This window comes from Vombatus ursinus, unplaced genomic scaffold, assembly GCF_900497805.2.
Source record: "Vombatus ursinus unplaced genomic scaffold, bare-nosed wombat genome assembly UNPS02004331.1, whole genome shotgun sequence".
In the NCBI taxonomy this organism is placed as follows: domain Eukaryota; kingdom Metazoa; phylum Chordata; class Mammalia; order Diprotodontia; family Vombatidae; genus Vombatus; species Vombatus ursinus.
This window is the reverse complement of record NW_020944109.1, coordinates 2,927-22,215: the sequence shown is the minus strand read 5'-3', so window position 1 is coordinate 22,215 and position 19,289 is coordinate 2,927. Positions and strand designations below refer to the sequence as shown.

Sequence of the window (19,289 nt, the reverse complement as noted above, 5' to 3'; positions counted from 1 at the left end):
TTCCAGGATCTGCATGAGGAGCCTCCATTCAGTGGAAAAAGCATCCCAGCTTTCCCCAGACATGCTCTCTGATCTTGGGCTAGCCCTTTCCATGTCTGAGCCTCAGTTTCGTCCTTTGTAAAAATGAGGGATATGGACTAGATGGTCTCTAAGGTCCTGACTAGCTCAGATATTCTGTATGAATATATAGTTCTACATTCCTAGATACACATACACGCACACACACGTGCAGACAGAAATACTCGAACTTGGATGGGTCCCTGACCCCAGGTCACGTCCCAGGCTGAGCTCTGAGCCTGGGGATACCTGAGGCTCTGGCCCCAAGGTGTTATCCCCAGTTTACATCAGCATCTATTGTCAAAACAAACACTCACAGATGGACACATATGCAAGCACAGATGGGCAAACAGTGAAACACAGATGGAGAACGACCCTCCCCTTCTCCACGCCTCCCCCCACACAGAGAACAGGCAGACACGTGGACACACACACACAATCACAGATTTTCATGAGCTGCCTTAGCAGTGACCTCACAGCCAATGAAGTCAGAGTTGGCAGGAACTTCAAAGGGTATCTCAACCAGCCCTTACTGAAATCATCAGTCCTAGCTATAAGCCATCCCACCCCCCACAAGTGGCCACCAACCCTCTGCATGAAGACATGTAGGGACAAAAGGCTCTCTTCCTAGTGATGTAGCCCACTTTAATACTGGATGGCCCTGGGTGGTGCAAAGAGGAAAGAAGGAAGGAAGGAAGGAAGAAAGGAAGAGAGAGAGGGAGGGAGGAAGGAAGAGAGGGAGGGAGGAAGAAACAAAGGAAGGAAGAGAGAGAGGAAGGAAGGAAGGAAGGAAGAGAGGGAAGGAGGAAGGAAAAAAGGATGGAAGGAAGAGGAGGGAGGAAGAAATGAAGGAAGGGAGAAAGAAACGAAGGAAGGAAGAAAGGGAGGAGGGAGGAGGGAAGGAAGAGAGGGAGGGAGGGAGGATATACTTATTTAAGTAACTACTATGTGCCAGGCAATATGCTAAGCACTTTACAAGTATTATCTCACTTGATCTTCACAACAACCCAGGGAGATAGATGCTATTATTATCCCCATTTTACAGTTGAAGAAACTGAAACTGAAGTAGATACAGGTGAAGTGACTTGCCCAGGGTGGGGCAGTTAGTAAGTGTCATCTGAGGCCCGATTTGACCTCAAGTCTTCCTGACTCCAGGCTCAAAGCTCTATCCACTCTGCCACCTGGCTGCCTCAAGTCTAAGATAATGCTAAGAGCTTAGGGCTCCTTCTTTTCTAAGCTCCACACCTACATTTCCAGCTCCACATGGATGTCCCAATGGCACCTCAAATTCATCCAAATTCATCCAAAGCTGAGCCTATTAACTTCCTCCCTAAATGTGAATCCCCTTCTGACCATTCATCTAGGCTTCCTTGTTTGTAACTTTGTGGTTAAATCATGGTGGACAAAGTAAGGAAAACCTGGGTTCTGATCCTGTCCCAAATAGTTATTGCCTATGTAACCCTGGGTAAAGTAGCTAAATGGTGTAGTACAGGGGTGGGGAACCCACAGACCACATGTGGCCCTCTATGTCCTTAAGTGCGGCCTCCTGACTAATCCAAACTTCACAGAACAAATCCCCTTAATAAAAGTAAAACTTGGACTCAGTCAAAAGGCCATACCCAAGAACCTAGAAGGCCACATGTGGCCTCGAGGCTGCGAGTTCCCCACTTCTGTGGATAGGCGTGGAGTCAGGAAGACCCACATTCCTGAGTTCAAATCTGACCTCAGACAATTTACTAGTTGTGTGAACCTGGGTAAGTCATTTAACCCTGTGTGCCTCAGTTTCCTCATCTATAAAACAAACTAGAGAAGGAAATGGCAAACTACTCCAGTTTCTTTGCCAAGAAAACCCCAAATGGGTCACAGAGAGTCAGATACGATTGAAAAATACTGAACAATGACAAACCTTGGAGACCTGAACCTCTGAGATTCAATTTTTTCTTCTGTAAAATAGGAATAAAAATAGCACGTACTTCACAGGGATGTCATGAGGATCATATTAAGAGCTTTGCAGACCTTAATGTGAGGTATCATCATTATTACTAGTCTCCTTTTGGATAAGATGGAGAGAGACGGCTAGGTGATAGTACAGGTAGAGATGGGTACATTTCTAGTTGAATGGCCAGTCTCAGATCTTAAGATCACAGCATGAGAGCTAGAATGGACCATGGAGGGCACTGAGTCCAACTCACTCATTTTACAGATAAGGAAACTTGGAAGGCGGTCTCCAGTGGAGTGCCCCAGGGATCTGCGCTTTGCCCTGCTTAGTTCAATATTTATCTCTGTAATTTGGAGGAAGGCATTGGATGACATGTTCATCGAATCTGCAACTGACACAAAACTGTGAAGGACATATAACACACTGTACAACAGAATCAGTATCCAAAAAAGACCCTGACAGTTTAAAATGACGAGCTGAATGGGATAATAGGTGGCACAGTGGAGAGAGCTCTGGGCCTGGAGTTAAGAAGACCTGATTTCAACTTGACAGTTATTAGCTGTGTGACACAAACAAATCACTCCATCTCTATCTGCCTCAGTTTCCTCAGCTGTAAAATGGGGATGATAATAATAGCACCTACTTCCCAAGGTGGTTGTGAGAATCAAATGACATTTTTGTAAAGTGCTTTGCAAACTTTTATTATGAGATAAAATTTAATAGAATAAATATAAGGTCCTGCAAGAGGGCTCAAAATTCAACTCTAGTACATTTCATGGGGTCACAGATGTGTGGACCAGGAAGGGACCTTTGAGGCCTCCCAATCCAACCCTCTCATTTTACAGACCGAGATGTAAGAAGGTGAAGGTCACACAGTCACAAAGGCAATAAGTGGTGCGGCCTTGAGCCCAGGTCCTCTAACTCCAGAGCCAAAAGTGTTTCACAAAAACAGACTAGAGGAGTGTGATTAACAAGAGAGTGTGTGAAAAGCTCACCAGGGGAGAGTGGCGGGGGGAACAGTGGACCATGGCAGCCAAAAAAGGCAAGTCAATCCGGCTGAATTAGGAAAGGCAGCGGGTCCAGGAGGAAGTGATAGGCCCATTGTTCTCCCCCCTTAAGGAACACCATCTCAATAAATGATCCTCTCACTCTAACCCAGGCCAATGTTGGACACCTCTAATTGCTGGCAGGGTTTTCTTTACATTCCTACTTCTCCGCTCCTACTTCTGCCCTCTGGGGCCTCGCTGAGCCACTCTAATCCCTCTTCCAACATGGCGGCCTTTCAAGAACTTCAAAGACAGCTCTCATGTCTCCCCCAAAGTTTTTTATTCAAGCTAGACATCCCCAATGCTTTCGAATGCCATAGCCTCCAATCCCCTTCCTATCACGGTCAGCCTACTTTGGGCCCACCACAACTTGTCAATGCCTATGCCAAAATGGGGCAACCGCAACTAAACATCATCATGCCAATGGAGTCTGAGAACAGAAGGACAATCACCGTGTCATCCTCCCTTCATGTCTGTGTAACTGAACTGACCACAAATGCCCACCGCTGTGCCATGGTCTAGCCTACATTTCTCTACCTAATCCATAAGATTAGGATACAGTCAAGGGATTTAAAGCTGCAAAGAGAATCTGGAGATCATTCAATTCAATGCCCTCATTTAATAGATGAAGAAATGGAGCCCCCCTCCCCCCCCAAAATAAAAAAAAGGAAGTGACCTGCCTAAGATCACCCAGCTGACAAGCGGCACCACCAGGATTCCTGGTCAGGCCACACAGGAGGCATTGTGTTCCCTTCTGGGAGGAGCGAAGGACACTGACTGGAGATTACACATGGGAAGACTGGTCTGGTTTGAAGAAGCCAAGGGTGGGGGAGATAGCACTCAAAGCCCGTCATGTGGAAGAGGGATGTGACTTGCTGTACTTGTTCTTAGAAGGCAGAGACAGAAGCAACGGGTGGAGACTGGAGAGAACGTAAGGCTCACCATGAAGAAAGGCTTCCTACAAAGCAGAGCCGCCTGGGGAGGAAAGGGCAGCCATGGGAGACACGGCTCTCTCCTTTCCAGACCTCGGAGCAGAGGCTGAAAGATCACATGCCAGGGTGTCACCGGGGAATCCCGGTGAGGTCGGGCTCTGAAGTCCCTCCAGGCACAGAGCCTCCAACTCCTCCCTCCCCTGCATCATTCACAGCCAATCAGTTCCCATGTCCTACTCATTCCAGCGGGTCTCCTCCCTCTCTTGGGATCACAGAGCTAGAGGGAGGTGGAGGGGACCCGAGGGTCAAGTCAAGAGTTAAGTCAAGGCAAAGCAACAAGCATTTATAAAGTGCCTACTGTATGCCAGGCATTGTGCTAAAAACATTATGAATATTATTCTCATGTGATCCTCACAACCACCTTGGAATGTAGATAATAACACTATTATTATCTCCATCTTACAGCTGAAGAAACTGAGGCAGACACAGAGGTGAAGTAACTTGCCTAGGGTCACACAGCTAATAAGTGTATAAGGCTGAATTTGAACTCGGGTCTTTCTGACTCCGGGCCCAGAGTTCTTACTACTGAAACACCAGATGCCTTAAAGAATTCCCTTGACTATACCCCTAGGTGGCTCCCTAATGAGCCTGTGCCTTCCCTCAAGTTCTTTTCAGCTGCTGAATGACTCCATTTCCTTTAAAACTCCTCCTCCCCATCATAAACCTAAGTAATAATTAGTCTGTACATCTGTGCTGCACTTACCTAGTATAACATTGGGTACTGTAGTTATCTGTGTCCTACCAGTCCTCAAGCTCCATGAGGACAGGGACTAAGCCTCATCTAACTTTTCATCTCCCCCAGCTCTGCATACAGTAGGCACTTCATTAATGTCTATAAACCGAACTGTGGTAGTCTAACGTAGTCTATTTCTCTCTCCATGTTTTTATCCTTACTACTAGGTTATACACTCTACAAGCCAGAGACTGGGCCTCTTCTAAATTTTATCTTCCCTAGTGACAAGCACAGAGCTCAGCAGATAGTGATGATTAATAAATGTTAGTTCTTATAGACACTCTTCTTTATGTTGATCCAGACTTTACCTCTTTTTGATTTCTTCTCACTGCTCTGGCAGCTAGGTGGGTACAGTGGATAGCATTCTGGGCCCAGAGTCAGGAAGACCCGAGTTCAAGTTTGACCTCAGATACTTACTAGCTGTGTGACCTTGGGCAAGTTATTCAACCTCTGTTTACCTCATCTGTAAAATGGGGATAATAATACAATCTACCTTCCAAAGCTGCTGCAAAGATCGAATGAGGTAACATTTGTAAAGCACTCAGCACAGTGCCTGGCATAGATAGGCATTGTATAAATGTGTATTATTATTACTAGTTCTGGAGTGGGGACCAAGGAGAACAAGTCTACTCTCTCTGAAGACCGTTCCTCATGGCTTCTCTCGTATATGTCCCCTTTTCCCTCCTCTGACATGGCCACCACCCCAGTACATGCTCTCATCACCTCACAGCAGGACTGCTGGAACAGCTTTCCTACTGCAGTCAGTGGTACCCCAGCCCTGTCTCTCTCCACGCCCATCTGTCCTCTGCTCATCGCCATGTCAGACCCGACTCAGTAAACTCCAACGACTCCCTATCACCTCCAAGAGCAAACATTGCCCCCCGAGCCCCTCCCTCCTCCCTCCCCAGGCTTCCCACACCTTACTCAGTGACGCAGCCCCCCTGGCTCTCTGGCTGTTCCCTCTCCAGACTCTTCCCCTGCACTGGCCCCGGACTGGGGGCTCCCCCTCCCCACCTCCTATCCCAAGCTTCCCTGAATTTTGCAGACTTGGCTCAAAGCTGACTTTCTTGCAAAGGCTTTTACCAGTACCCTCTTCCCCCCTCCACTGCCTTCCCACTAAGACTATCTACCTCCCACTTACTCTGTATATAGCATGGGTAGACCTAGTTATCTACAAATTGTCTTGCCCATTAGATTGTGAGCTCCTTGAGGGCAGAGGTTAGTTTTTTCTTTTCTTTTTATTCTATTTATTTCTTTTTATTTTATTTTTTTCTTTAATTCTTATTATTAAATAAAATTATTATTTATTAAGCACTTTTAGTATGCTTAATAATACTTGCTGACCTCTGCCCAAAAGGCTATGTGCATACTCTTTGATCCAGCAATAGCACTTCTAGGGTTGTATCCCAAAGAGATCATACAAATGGGAAAAGGACCCACATGTACAAAAATATTTATAGTAGTTCTTTTTGTGGTGACAGAGAATTGGAAGTTGAGAGGATGCCCATCAATTGGGGAATGGCTGAGCAAGTTGTGGCATATGAATACAACAGAATACTATTGTGCTATAAGAAATGGTGAGCAGGTGAACTTCAGAAAAACCTGGAAAGACTTGGATGAACTAATGCTGAGTGAAGTGAGCAGAACCAGGAGAACATTGTACATAGTAACAGCCATGTTGTGTGATGACTAACTTTGATAGAATTAGCCCCTCTCAGCAAAGCAAGGTTCTAAGACATCTCCAAAAGTCTCATGACGGAAAATGGTATCCACATCCAAAGAAAGAACTATGGAGTTTTGAATGCAGATCGAAGCATACTATTTGCTATTTTTTTTCTTCTGTTTTGTTTTGTTTCCTCTTTCTTGTGGTTTCTCCTATTGGTTCTAATTCTTCCTTACGACATGACTAATGTGAAAATATGTTTAATGGGAATATAAAAATTCTTTTTTAAATAAAATAATACTTGTTAACTATGGGTGTGAAAGAGACAGAGAAAAAGAAAGAGAAAAAAGAACAAATTCAGAAAGAAATGAAGGCCAAAAAAAGACAGATAAAAACGGAGATAAAGAAGTGAAAAGAGAGACAAAGGGATTAAAAAGAGAGAAAGATGCAGAAAAACAGAAGAAACTTGAAGAGAAAAAGAAACAGAAATGAAGAAAGATGAAAAGCTAAAGAGGAAAACAGAAGAAACTGAAAGGCAGACAAAGAGATAAAGAAAGAACGAGTGATAGATGCAGATACACAGAGAGAAAAAGAAATGGAGAGGGGGGAGAGAGAGAGGAGAAGGGGAAAGAGAAAGACAGAGAGAACAAGAGAGAGAAAGGAAGAGGAAAGAGAGAGAAAAGAGAAAGAAAAGAAGGGGAAAGAGGAGAGAAAGGGAGAGGGGAAAGGAGGGGGGGGGTCATCTTGTCCATCTTGTCCTTGCCCCTGTCTCTGAGGGACTAGCTCCGTATTCTATGCAGGCAGCTACATCCCTACCCCATTGTCCAACCTGGCATCGCTCACCCTCAATCAGGAGGCCAGCCTTGGATCCAGCCTCCATCCCTCATGCCGTCTGTCATTCCTACCCATCTACCTCACTCCCCATGTAGATTCTGGATAGGAAGGCTTAGGGGGCAATGAAGTAGCCCTGGAGAGACCCTGTCTCCCCTGCTTCAACCTTCCCTCTGACCCAAATCAGAGAAATTTCAAACACCTGGAGACCATCTCTCAGTCAGAAAGTATTGTCCCTCCTCCCTGCTCTCCACACATTCCTAAGTCCTCAGAGGTCAGCTCACGCCCTGCCTCCTGCAGGCAGTCCTCCCAGAACCAAACCAGAGATCACCCCTTTCATAGGGCTCCCATATGGTCTGGCTTTTGATTTTCCCTGGTCCTTCCTGTTTGTCTGTTCCCTGGGTGTGAGCCCTGTCTCTTCAGCCAGGTTGGAAGGTACTCCAAAAGCGGGGCTAGATCTCGTCCCCTGCCTATGGTGGCCCCTAGGATGGGGAATTTAGGAGGGGAGGATGAATAGAATCTTGCAGTTGGGTAGGCAAATGTTAGGCCAGAGATTTGCCACTAGAGGGAGGCACAGAACCAAAGACAGCACTGGATCCTTCCTCCAAAAGCCTGGGTCCCTGCTCTCCCAGCCCTGGAAGTCAGTCAGTCAACAAGAGTTTATTAAGCACTGACTGTGTGCCAGGCAATTCACGAAGCGCTGGGAGTACAAAGAAAGACAAAAACACTGTCTCTGTCCTCAAAGAGCTGACATCACGAGGAGAGGGCCGGCACAAAAATAAATATGTACACACAGAGAAGACATATAACTGGAGATAACCTTAGGAAGAAGGTGGGATTCGAACTGAGTCTTGGAGAAAGCCAGGGACAGGGGAACCTAATGCCCCACAAGGACTCCAGGCCTGTGCTCCCACCATTCCCTCTGCCTGGCCTTAGCTGTGATCTCGGCCCAGGCACCAACAACACCCACTCCCAACAAAGTTGAGTAGCCCTCAGGTGAGCCTGGTCCCTTCTCCCTGCCCAGTGTCTCTGTAGTTTCCCCTCCTCTGTGTCCTCATGGGCCTCATCCCCCAAGGCAGAACCCTCCTCACTGTCCTCTCCACTTCCAGTCCCTGTCCCCCAGACACAGAGAAAGGCAAAGTCAGAGAGAAAAAGAGAGAGACAGACAGATATAGAGAAGAATAGAGAGAGAAGGAAAGAAATGGGGAAAAGAATGGAGAGAGAGGTACAGAGAAGAATGGAGAGAAGGACTGACAGGCAGAGAAAAATGAAGAGACCCAGGGAGGAATGTAGAGAGGAACAAACATACAAAAACAGGGAAGAAGAGAGACAGAAGAATGAAGAGAAAGGGGGAAATAGAGACAGACACAAAAGGGAGAATGAGATTATGAGACAGAGAGAAAAAGATGAGAAAACACAGGAGACCTGGCTCTACCACTTATTAGCTATATGACATTGGGCTAATGATTTAACCTGAGTCAGTTTCCTCATCTGTAAAATGGGAAGATTTTTATGAGGCTAAAAGTAACTGGTGTATGTGGAAACACTTTAACCGTAAACACAGCCTTCTGAAAAAGAACTTAGTAAGTCTGCAGAGGAATAATTGGATTTCTCTATGCCATTTACTTTGCTTTTCTCATCTGACTGATCTTTGTTTTCTTTTGTCAAAATTAAATGTTTTCTGAAAAAACATGATACTGAAAATCAATTTGACTACCTAAACTTATTTAGCAACCATTTTCAGTTAAACTCATTTCAATACAAAACTAGAAACACAGAAAGACACAAAGAAAGAAAAACAGAGAACGCCATTAAGACAGACAGAAAAAGAAAAAGATTTAGGCAAACATTTGTTCCCTTTTCTCCATCCCCAGTGGACTGATCCCATGGCCCCTGCCAATCCTACCATCTCCACCCCTGAAAGATTCACAGCACCCTCCCTTCCTCCAGACTCCTGTACAAAGAGGCCATGAGCACCTTCCACAGCCCTCTTCTGACCACATCCATCCCCTGCTTGGAACCTGTTTTGGCTCACCACTACCCACAGAGACTACAAAAGGGAAATACTGAGCCTGTCCCATCTGCCCAAGGGAGCAGTTCCATCAGGTTTCCACCAGTCATGCAAGCCTGACATTTTTAAAAATCAGTGATACTGCCATTGGGCTCACTTTCCCAATGCCAATGGGTACTTTAGACATCAGCATATGATCTGTGAGTCAGAAGAAGGGTCCTCTACTCTATCTGCATAAAAAGCCCCTCCACCTCCTCCCAGCAAGTGGCCATGCCGGCTTTTCCTCCCAAGGAAGCCCATTCCTCTTTGGAGCTCTCTTAGGAAGTCTGTTGTTACACCAAACCTCTGCCTCTCTGCATTTCTCTGCATCCACTGTTCCTAGCTCTCCCTCCCACCTTTGAGACCAGGCAGACCAGTCCTAATCCCTCTTCCACAAGACACCTCAAATAGTTAAGGACAGACATGACATCTCCCCCAATCTTCTCTTCAATGGCTTACACCTCCCCAGTTTTTTCAATAAATTCACATGAGAAAGGGTCTCCAGACCCTTCACCATCCTGGCTGCACTCCTTTGAATGTTTTCCAGCTTCCCACCATCCTTCCAGAGCTGACAACAATAGTGCAGAGGTGGTCATGCCAGGGCAGAGGACAGCAGGACCAGCCCCTCCCTAATGCTGGACCAGCTGCTCCTCTCGATAAAACCTGGCATCATTTGGACTTTCTTGGCTGCCATATTATATTGTTGACTTAAAACCCCAGATTGTCGTCAGGCTGCCTAGTCATGCCTTCCCCACCTATGTCGGTGAGGTTCATTTTCTTGTTTGTTTGTTTGTTTGTTTGTTTGTTTGTTTGTTTGTTTTAGGCAATTGGGGTTAAGTGACTTGCCCAGGGTCACACAGCTAGTAAGTGTCAAGTGTTTGGGTCTGAGACCGGATTTGAACTCAGGTCCTCCTGACTTCAGGGCCAGTGCTCTATCCATTGTGCCACCTAGCTGCCCACGGTTCTTTTTTTTTAAGCCAAATATAAGACTTTACATTATTACTCTTCAATTTCCTCTTATTAGGGTCATCCAGACATTCTAGCCAGGCAAGATTTGGGGAGAATCTTGACTCTTTCATCCAAAGTATTAACTGACCCTTAGCACTTTTGGGTCACCTGCAAATCTGTTTAAGCCTGTCATCTATGCCTTCTCCAAGTCAATAATAAAAATGTTCAACTCTCCAGAGTCAAGCATAGATTTCTGAGGCACTCCACTGGAGACCTCTTGCCAAGCTAGTTTGAGATCCAGCCATTCAGCCAATAAGGAATCCACTGGCGTTTCTAGCCTCCATCTCTCTCTCTGTTCCCACAAGGAGAACAGGAGGGTTTGTCAAAAGTTTGTTAAAATCTAGGTAAATTACATCAATGGCACCACCACCCTGACCTGTGAATTCATGACCCTATCCAAAATGGTAATAAGACTTATCTAAAGTGACCTGTTTTTAAGAAAAATCAGATTATGAGAGTGAAGGCTGCCCCGCCTTTTCTCTCCAGCCACACTGGATCCTCCTCTCCAGTTGGACAGGCTCTTGGCCTGCCCAGAATTTCCCCATCTTGAGTTTTTGCTCCCCATTTCCTCTCTGCCAGGAATATTCTCTCACCCCCATTTTTGCCTACTGAAATTTCCTATAGTCCAAATTTCATTGTCTATATTCAAATATTGTCTCCTTCAGAAAACTCTCCCTAGAACTGATCTGGGTCCCCAAAGTCTCAAGCCCTGTCCTCCTCTCAGTCCAAAAGCTTACCAAGGGTGAAGGCCAGTCTCCCTTGTCAGTAGCCCTGAGGCCAGAGCTATGTCCAACATTCCTTCCCCAACCCCAGCTCTCCTTACCTCATCAGAGGCTTGGGTGGGCCACTCCGAGGTGGAATGCAAGGTGCTCTGGCCTCCACCTGGTGTCGTTTGGCAGGCAGTGGAGGCAGCACGGGGTCCCTGGATGGGCCAAGTTCCAGAGAAGCAAAGGGGGCAGGAGGTCGGCAACTCCTTCGGGGAGGGATAGGTGGGGCAAAAGCTGAAGGAACTAAGGTGGGGGTCTGCACTGGGGCTGGGACTGAGACTGAGGCTGAGACTGAGACTGGTGCTGAGGCTAGCGCCGGTCCTGGGGCCAGGGTTGGGACCATGGCTGTGGCTAGGGATAGGGAAGGGGCTGGGGCTGGCGCTAGGGATAGATCTGGGGCTGGGGCTGAACGAAAGACATGGCGCTTGGCAGGCACAGGCCGAGGAGGTCCCCGAGGGGCAGGGGCAGGGGCAGGCCCACGGGGCTCCTCAGAGGCAGTGGCATAGGCCCGTTGGAGGCCAGATAGGATTCGTCGGCGATGCCCAGGCATTGTGACGCCCATGTGGAGGAGTTGTCCATCGTTCAGGCCCCGGCAGTCAGCTGCCCACACTAGCCCGTACTGCTCAAAGTGTCCAGCATACTGCTCCAGATGCAATGCCCGCAGCCACTCAGCTACAGGCAGCAAAGCCCCTACCTCCTCCGCCATGGCCTGGAGGGCAGCAGGGGCACTGGCAGATGAACCGGAACCTCAGCTCATCCCCACCTACACCTAGAACCAGACACACACATACAAAGAAAGAATCAGGTCAGAGGCCAGAAGGGACCTCAGAAATGGGGGTGAGGGGCAGAGCCAGAACCAATGCCTCACATCTCCTACTTCACGGTAGGAGGAGCCTCAAACCTGCTAAGGGGTAGGGGGAATGGCACCAAATGATAAGGCAGAGACCATGAACGTGAAAGGAGAGACAAAGACACCAAAAAGGAAGAAATTACAATGACTCCTCTTTGTTTCTCTGCAGAAGTTGAGGACCATGGGACTTTTTATGTGTGTACATACATACATACATACATATATATATATATATATATATATACACACACACACACATATATATATATGTATGTATGTTAGGTTTGCTGATCTTTTTTAAAAATTTTTCCTTCTTTAAAAAATTCTTTATTATAAGGGATAGCACTCTGAGAAGGGGAAAGAAGGATACAGTGGGAAATGCAGATACATGAAAACAGGGGCAGCTAGATAGGGATAGAGCACTGGCCCTGAAGTCAGGAGGACCTGAGTTCAAATCCGGCCTCAGACCAAACACTTGACACTTACTAACTGTGTGACTCTGGGCAAGTCACTTAACCCCAATTGCCTAAAACAAACAAACAAACATACAAACAAAAAAACCTTGTCTTTGGCTGAAAGAAGGCTTGGGCTGAATTCTTGGGGCAGCTAAATGGCGCAGTGGATACAGCACCAACCCTGAAGTCAGGAGGACCAGAGTTCAAATCCAGCCTCAGACCAAACACTAGACATTTACTAGCTGTGTGACCCTGGGCAAGTCACTTAACCCCAACTGCCTAAAAAAATAAAATAAAGTAAAATAAAATAGATACATGAAAACAAAAGATAAAATAAAATTTATTTTTTAAAAGAAAGGCAGGCAGAGACAGAGACAGTGCTACACAGAGGAAGAGGCAAGACTCAAGGAGAGAAAAATAAGTATGAAGGGAGGGATGTCAAGAGTAAAAGAGGGAGGGTTTAGGCAGGATCAGACAATCAAGCGACAGAAAGATCAAATGCCCCTTTCTGGAAGGCCTCCTCTCAGGAGTTCCCATCCCCCCTCTGCCAATCCCTTTCCCCCCCACACCCGTGCAGAAGGTGATGTCTCCCTTCTACCTCCCACAGCACCCAAAAGGTCATTCCCAAAGATCATTCCTCCCACCACTTACCTGGCCGCTAAGGATGGCTGGAGACTACACCAGGGGGCTCCCCATGGCCTCAGACGTGGGAACTGCAGGGACACAGGCCCAGGGAGAAAGGCTTTTGAGTCCAAAGTTAGTAGGGAAGTGGGGCAGCCCTGGAAGAGGGTGGGTGAAGGGTCCTGGTCTGGTACTGGAGCTGGAAAAGGAATGGAGGGAAATTAGAAGGTCAAGAAGGTAGGTCAGACCAGGGACTGAACTCGCACAAAAAGAGGTGGGTAGAGACAGGAGAAGAAGCTTCATCAGAGACCCTGAGAGACAGAGACACCGAGGGATCAAGAAACCCAGAGACCCAGAAAATAATTACAATCTCTGAGCAGCCCAGACCTGACTAGGAGTCCCATCTACAACCTGTCAAACCCATGGTCACAGACTTTCAACATAAGGAAAGTCTACATCTCCCAAGGCTGCCCACTCTACTTGAGAGTGGCTCTCACTGCTGGGAAGTCTGTCATTACCTCAAGGCTCTATTTCCCTTTTTTGCCACTTCTCACTGTCCCTAAACTCTTCTCTCTGGGGCCAAGGAGGGCAAGTAGCACCCCCTTCCCATCTGGCAGCCCTCTAAATACTGGAAGAGCAAGATCATCCCCCACATTAAATCTTCTCCTTTCATATGGCATGAACTTGAGACCTTGTCCCCTCTTGGATGGCCTCTGGATTAAACAGTGATGCCCCAAACTGAGCATCGGCTTCCAGATGTGAGCCCATCACCATCTGGGCTCAAGATCCCATCAGCTTCTCTGGCTGCAGACTGAGCAATAGAGGCAGTGTCAGCCCTGGGCCCACCCTGCCCTCTACCTGAGGCCTCACACTTGAGGAAGGTCAGTCAGAGATAGCTTGATGCCACCTTACAGCAAGAGGGGCCAAGGACAGCAGGAATGGAGTAAGAGCTCAGCCTGGGCTAAGGGCCTGGGGTGTTGGGGAATGGCAGGGGTTCAGCATTAAACACAGCACGTGCAAAACAATATAAAAATGGACATCAACCAGAGTCACAAATAGGGTGAGACACCTGGGGCTTTGCCCAGGAAGCCAACATCCAGGAAATGCCCTTTCTTCCCTTCCATGGTCTCTCCAAGACTGCTGGTCTTCCTTGGGTCCGTGACGAACGTACAAATTGCCCTCCTGTCCAGCCCCTGGGCCGCCATTCTTGAGGTCCCATCAACAGGTCCTCTTTCTCCCAGAATGTCTGCCCCCAATCATAACAAGGGTATGGGGCTATTCTCTCTGGGATACAACTTACCAGGCAGGCTTTTCAGGCCCAACTGCATCACAGGTTGAACTGTGCTGTGCTCTGCCCTGCCTGCCCCACAACTTGCTTTTTTGCCCCAGGAAAAAGAATTCCTAATTACTGCTCGGTCATCAACTATATTAGAGATGCACTGAGTAAGGCAGCGGTAAGAGCAGTGAATTTAGAGTTAGGAAACAAGGGTTCAAGTCTGGCACTGTCTCTTACTGGCTGTACGAGCTTTGCCAAGTCTCTCCTTTTCAGTTTTCCCCATCAGTAAAATGGGTACAATAGTACCTCCACTATTGCTGTGACCAAAAAAAAAAAAAACCAAACCTCTTTATAAGCCTTAAAGTGTAGCAAGAAAAGTGTTCTTCATTTTATTATTAATAATAATACTATGTTATAGAGGTATCTAGGTGGTGCAGTGGCTAGAGTATTAGACCCAAGTTCAAATCCTGCCTCAGATACTTACTAGCTGTGTAACCCTGGGCAAGTCACTTAACCTATCTGCCTCAATGGGTTGCTGAGAGGACAAAATAAGAAAAAACATATGTAAGGCATTTTACAAATCTTTAAGTGCTCTATCAGCTCAAGCATGTTAAGTCATCCTGCTATCCTCATCATCCCAAAGGCAAGGCAAGGCAGGTCAACAAGCATTTATTAAACACCTGCTGTGTGCCAGGCACTGTGCTAAGTGAAAGGGATACAAATAAGGTAAAAGACTGTCCTTGCTCCAGTGGGGGAGAAAACGGGCCAACAGCTACATACAAACAAGAGAGAGACAAGATAAACGGCAGATAACCAAAAGAGGGCATGGAGGGGAATCATCATTAATATTAGAAGAGCCGACATTGACATCAAAATGGAATATTCCAGAGCACTTTAGAAGTGTTCCATTGGATAAGGCAGGTGCTGTAGCCATCACCATCTTACTGGCGAGGGCAGGAAGGGGCTTGCCAACATTCAAACCCAGTTTTTTCTGAGTCCATTCTGCCATTGTCTCTACGGAAAAGAGCCCTGGAAGGAGACACCAAGACCATCTCCTACCTCCACACATTTGCACTGATGATGTACCATGCCTGGCCTTAAGGCTCCCCTTCCTTGCCTCTGACTCCTAGCCCCTAGCTCCTCTGGCTTCCTCTAAGACTCAACTCTTACCTTGGCAGGATGCCTTATCCATTTCCCCTGATGCTGGTCCCTTCCATCCAAGATTGCCTTCTATTTTCACAGAATTATCTTCTAAGTGTAGAGTTATTTACATAATGTCTCCCCCATTAGATTGTAAGCTCCTAGAGGGCAGGGGACTGTCTTTGCCTCTTTTTGTATCCCTAGCACTTAGCACAGCAGCTGGCACATAGGCGATTAATAAATGTTTGACTGATTGACTGATGTATCAACAGTGCCTGGCACATGGGCTCTTATTAAGTGCTTATTGATTGGTTGATTGATCTATCTTTTAAGTCCATGGGTATGTGCTGCCTCCCCCATTAGAAGATGAAGTCCTCAAAGGCAGGGATTGCATTTTTGCCTTTTCTTGTATCATTAGCACTTAGCACAGTGCCTGGAACACAGGAGGTGCCTAATTAATGCTTATTGATTGACTGATTGATACATCTTTTAGGTGTATAGTTATTTACACAGTATCTCCTCCATTTGATTGTAAGCTCCTTGAAGGCAGGAATTTTCTTTTGCTCTTTTTGTATCATCAGCATTTAGCACGTAATGCCTGATACATATGCACTTCATAAATGTTTGCTGGTTGATTGATGTATCTTTTAGGTATATAGTTGTTTACACACTGTCTCCCCCATTAGATTGCAAGCTCCTTGAGGGCAGGGACTGACTATATCTCTGCCTTTCCATTTATCCTCAGCATTTAGCAAATAAACCCAGTGCTTAATTAGTGTTAGTTAACACTGAGCTCCATTCCCTTCAGCAAGCCCTGTTCACTTGTTGAGGCATTATTCCACTCCCTAAGCACACTACCCTCCTCTACCAGACACTGAGAAGAGGTCCTCCTTGGCCTATACACCAAAGGCCTCCAATGTCCATTGTTGTTGTTGAGTCATGTTTGACTCTTTGTGAGCCCATTTGGAATTTTCTTGACAAAGATACTGGAGTGAGTTGCCATTTCCTTACTTCTCCAGCTCATCTGACAGGTGAGGACACTAAGGCAAAACAGGGTTAAGTCACTTGCCTAGCATCACACGGCTAGTAAGCGTCTGAAGCTGAATTTGAATTCAGGTCTTCCTGACTCCAGGCCCTGCACTCCATCCACTATTCCACCTAGCTGCATGTCTGTGCAGACACCCAATCACACATAGGTACTATCCCCCTCTGCCTGTGACAGACAGCACCAGAAACCCTCCCTGAGAGAGTCTCACCTGACATCTTCCCCTTCCCCCTCCTTTCAAGCCCAGGAAATGTTGAGGAAACATATTTGCATAGAGCTTTGCATGTGTGACTCACATCTGTCACAACCTCCAAGTGCCTCGAACTTCTTCAAATCCCAAGCAGCCTCCCCAGCTGATCCTCCAGTCCAGGGTGTCCCCGCCCCACCCAGGCCCTACAGGAAGGAACCAGGCCAACAGGGGCCAAGAGCTGGAAAGGTAGGTGAGAACGTGTGAAGGCTCATTGGAGAAAAGGAGCAAGGAAGGGAAATGGAGCTCCCAGGATAGAGACTCAGACAAGAAAGGAACGGCAGAAGTCATCTTGTCCAACCCCTTCATTTAAAACTTGAGGACCCTGGAAAGCTAAGATCAAGGGTCCACAGTTACAAAGTAGCAGAGGTAAGATTTGAACCCAAGTTTTCCCATTCTACTGCACCATGCTGCCTCTGACCTCAGACGCCTCAGAGGCTGAGCGTCTCCCAGGCCCTGACCCCATGGGCACCAACCCACAGCCAAATCCCAAGCCATGGGTCCAGGGCTTGGGAGCCAGGTTTCCCTGAGCTCAGGATTTAGTAAGAACCAAGATAAGAATACAACAAGAATTGTGTGTCTGCACAACAGAATTCACACAACCAAGGCCCTTCCCTTACCATGTATGATACCACAAATACACACTCCAGGGCCCTCCAATGGTCATCCTCACATAACACACACACACACACACACACACGCACGCACGCACACGCACACACACACACCCCACAGACCCACAACATGAGCAGCTCATAGCTGACACCCCCACAATACACATATCCCTCATACCACACAAATACTCCACCACATACAACCAGCCACAAACCCAAACCCCAGACCTGCCCCACAAGTGCCTACATACACCCTGGTTGTATATCGCACACACACATATCTCACTCCAACATCGCACATGCTCCTAGACAACGGTACACAGAAAAATAACAAACACTACAGACTCCCCGCAAAGTCTAGTATAACCACAACACACAACACAGCACCAAACATATTCCAGATTAGCACATTAATGCACATAAACATACAACTATACCATAAATGCCCCCTTTCCAACTCCCCCCCACATACTCCCACACAACCATGAATTCTCACAATGCCCACAGTCACACAACATCCCATTCACTCCACAACTACATCACTAATCCACCTATCACATTGAGGGTCTAAGCACAAATGGTCACATCCCACCCCCTAACAAACACCCAGGCCACACCAACTATAACATACATAGAGATCATACAACCACAACACAAATTGTCACAAGACTTCCCTGTCCCCCCCCCCAGAACTCCACACAATGCCCCTCCAGCCCCTCTTCTACCTCTCCAAGTCTTCCTCTGAGCCCTAAAGGCCATCCCCTGCCCAGGTCTCTTGTCCCCCCTTGCTACCTGTAGGGAGTGGGGCACAGCCCCAGCTCAGTCCTCTCCACCTGCTCCAGCCCCAGATGAGGAACCAGTTTTTGGGGGAGGGAGGGAAGGAGGAAGCGAAAGGCTCATTCAGCCCAGCCCAGAAAGCCTTCCCCCACCCTTCAGCAGCTCCCTCAGGCCCTGCTTCCCCCTGCCAGTGTCACTGGGGAAACAGCCTTGAAGTTCAGACACACGCTAGTCTCTGGTCATTCTGCTGAACTTCCAAATACTCTCCCATCGCTTCACCCTGAAATATCTAACTGTCCCCTCCTCTTTGTCACATCGCCTGGAGATTTCTGTCCACCGCCATCATATCATCCAGAGATCTCTGCCTTTTCCTTCCTGTCCATCACATTACCCAGAAATTTGTCTCCTCCAGCTTGCCACATCATCTGGAGATTTCTGCCTTCCCCTTCTTCTTGGTCACATTACCTGAAGATTTCTGTCTACCTCCATCACATAACCCTGAGATTTCTGTCTCTCTCTCACATACACATAATACTCAGAGATTTGTCTCCACTCACACATGGGAGATTTTTGCCTCCCAAGTCATGACACAATTGTGGTAATGAAAAAAAAGCCCCAGACTTCAAGGCAGGCAGACTGGGATCCTTTAAGTCATAAGCATTTATTAAGCACTTACTGTATGCCAGGTATTGTGTTAAGCCCTGGATATACAAAGAGAGGCAAAAACATGGTCCTTGCCCTTAACGAACTCACATTCTAATAGGAGAGACAATATGCAAAACAATAAATAAATAAAGGTACATACAAGATCTATACAGTCTAAGTGGAAAGTAATCTCAGAGAGAAGGCAGGATGGCATGCATGCTACCAAAAAGCAAGGCTGTCTCAGGTTGTGGAGGACATTGAACGCCAGGTAAGAAATTTAAACTTTAGTAGGTTGGTCATTGATAGGAATCTGTTATTAAGTAGAGGGGTGACACTGGACAGGTTTATAACTAAGGAAGATTAATATGAAGGATGAATCAGGGAGGAGGTGGAGGAGGGGAGAGAAAGTAAAGGTGAGAAGACCTGTAAGAAAGATGATGGCAGTGCAAATAGAAGAGGAATAAAAGGATACAACAGGGCTCAGACGGAGAAGCTGCTACAAATATGTCATCACCACCCAGACTCGGGTCTAC

The 19,289-nt window shown here is 47.0% G+C and overlaps 1 protein-coding gene across 1 annotated transcript in view; it reads right to left on the bottom strand.

The window, feature by feature from the left end:
- LOC114022935 (arf-GAP with Rho-GAP domain, ANK repeat and PH domain-containing protein 1-like) overlaps window positions 1-18,201 on the bottom strand; it is a 41,399-nt gene extending 23,198 nt beyond the window's left edge. Inside the window, exons 1-3 of the mRNA XM_027835381.1 lie at window positions 18,127-18,201; window positions 13,043-13,211; window positions 11,143-11,855 (exon numbers count right to left, since the gene is read on the bottom strand). Coding sequence (XP_027691182.1) covers window positions 11,143-11,792 — 650 coding nt within the window. The 5' untranslated portion in view covers window positions 11,793-11,855; window positions 13,043-13,211; window positions 18,127-18,201. The remainder of the gene's footprint in view (window positions 1-11,142; window positions 11,856-13,042; window positions 13,212-18,126) is intronic.
- Between the last annotated feature and the right edge of the window lie 1,088 nt (window positions 18,202-19,289).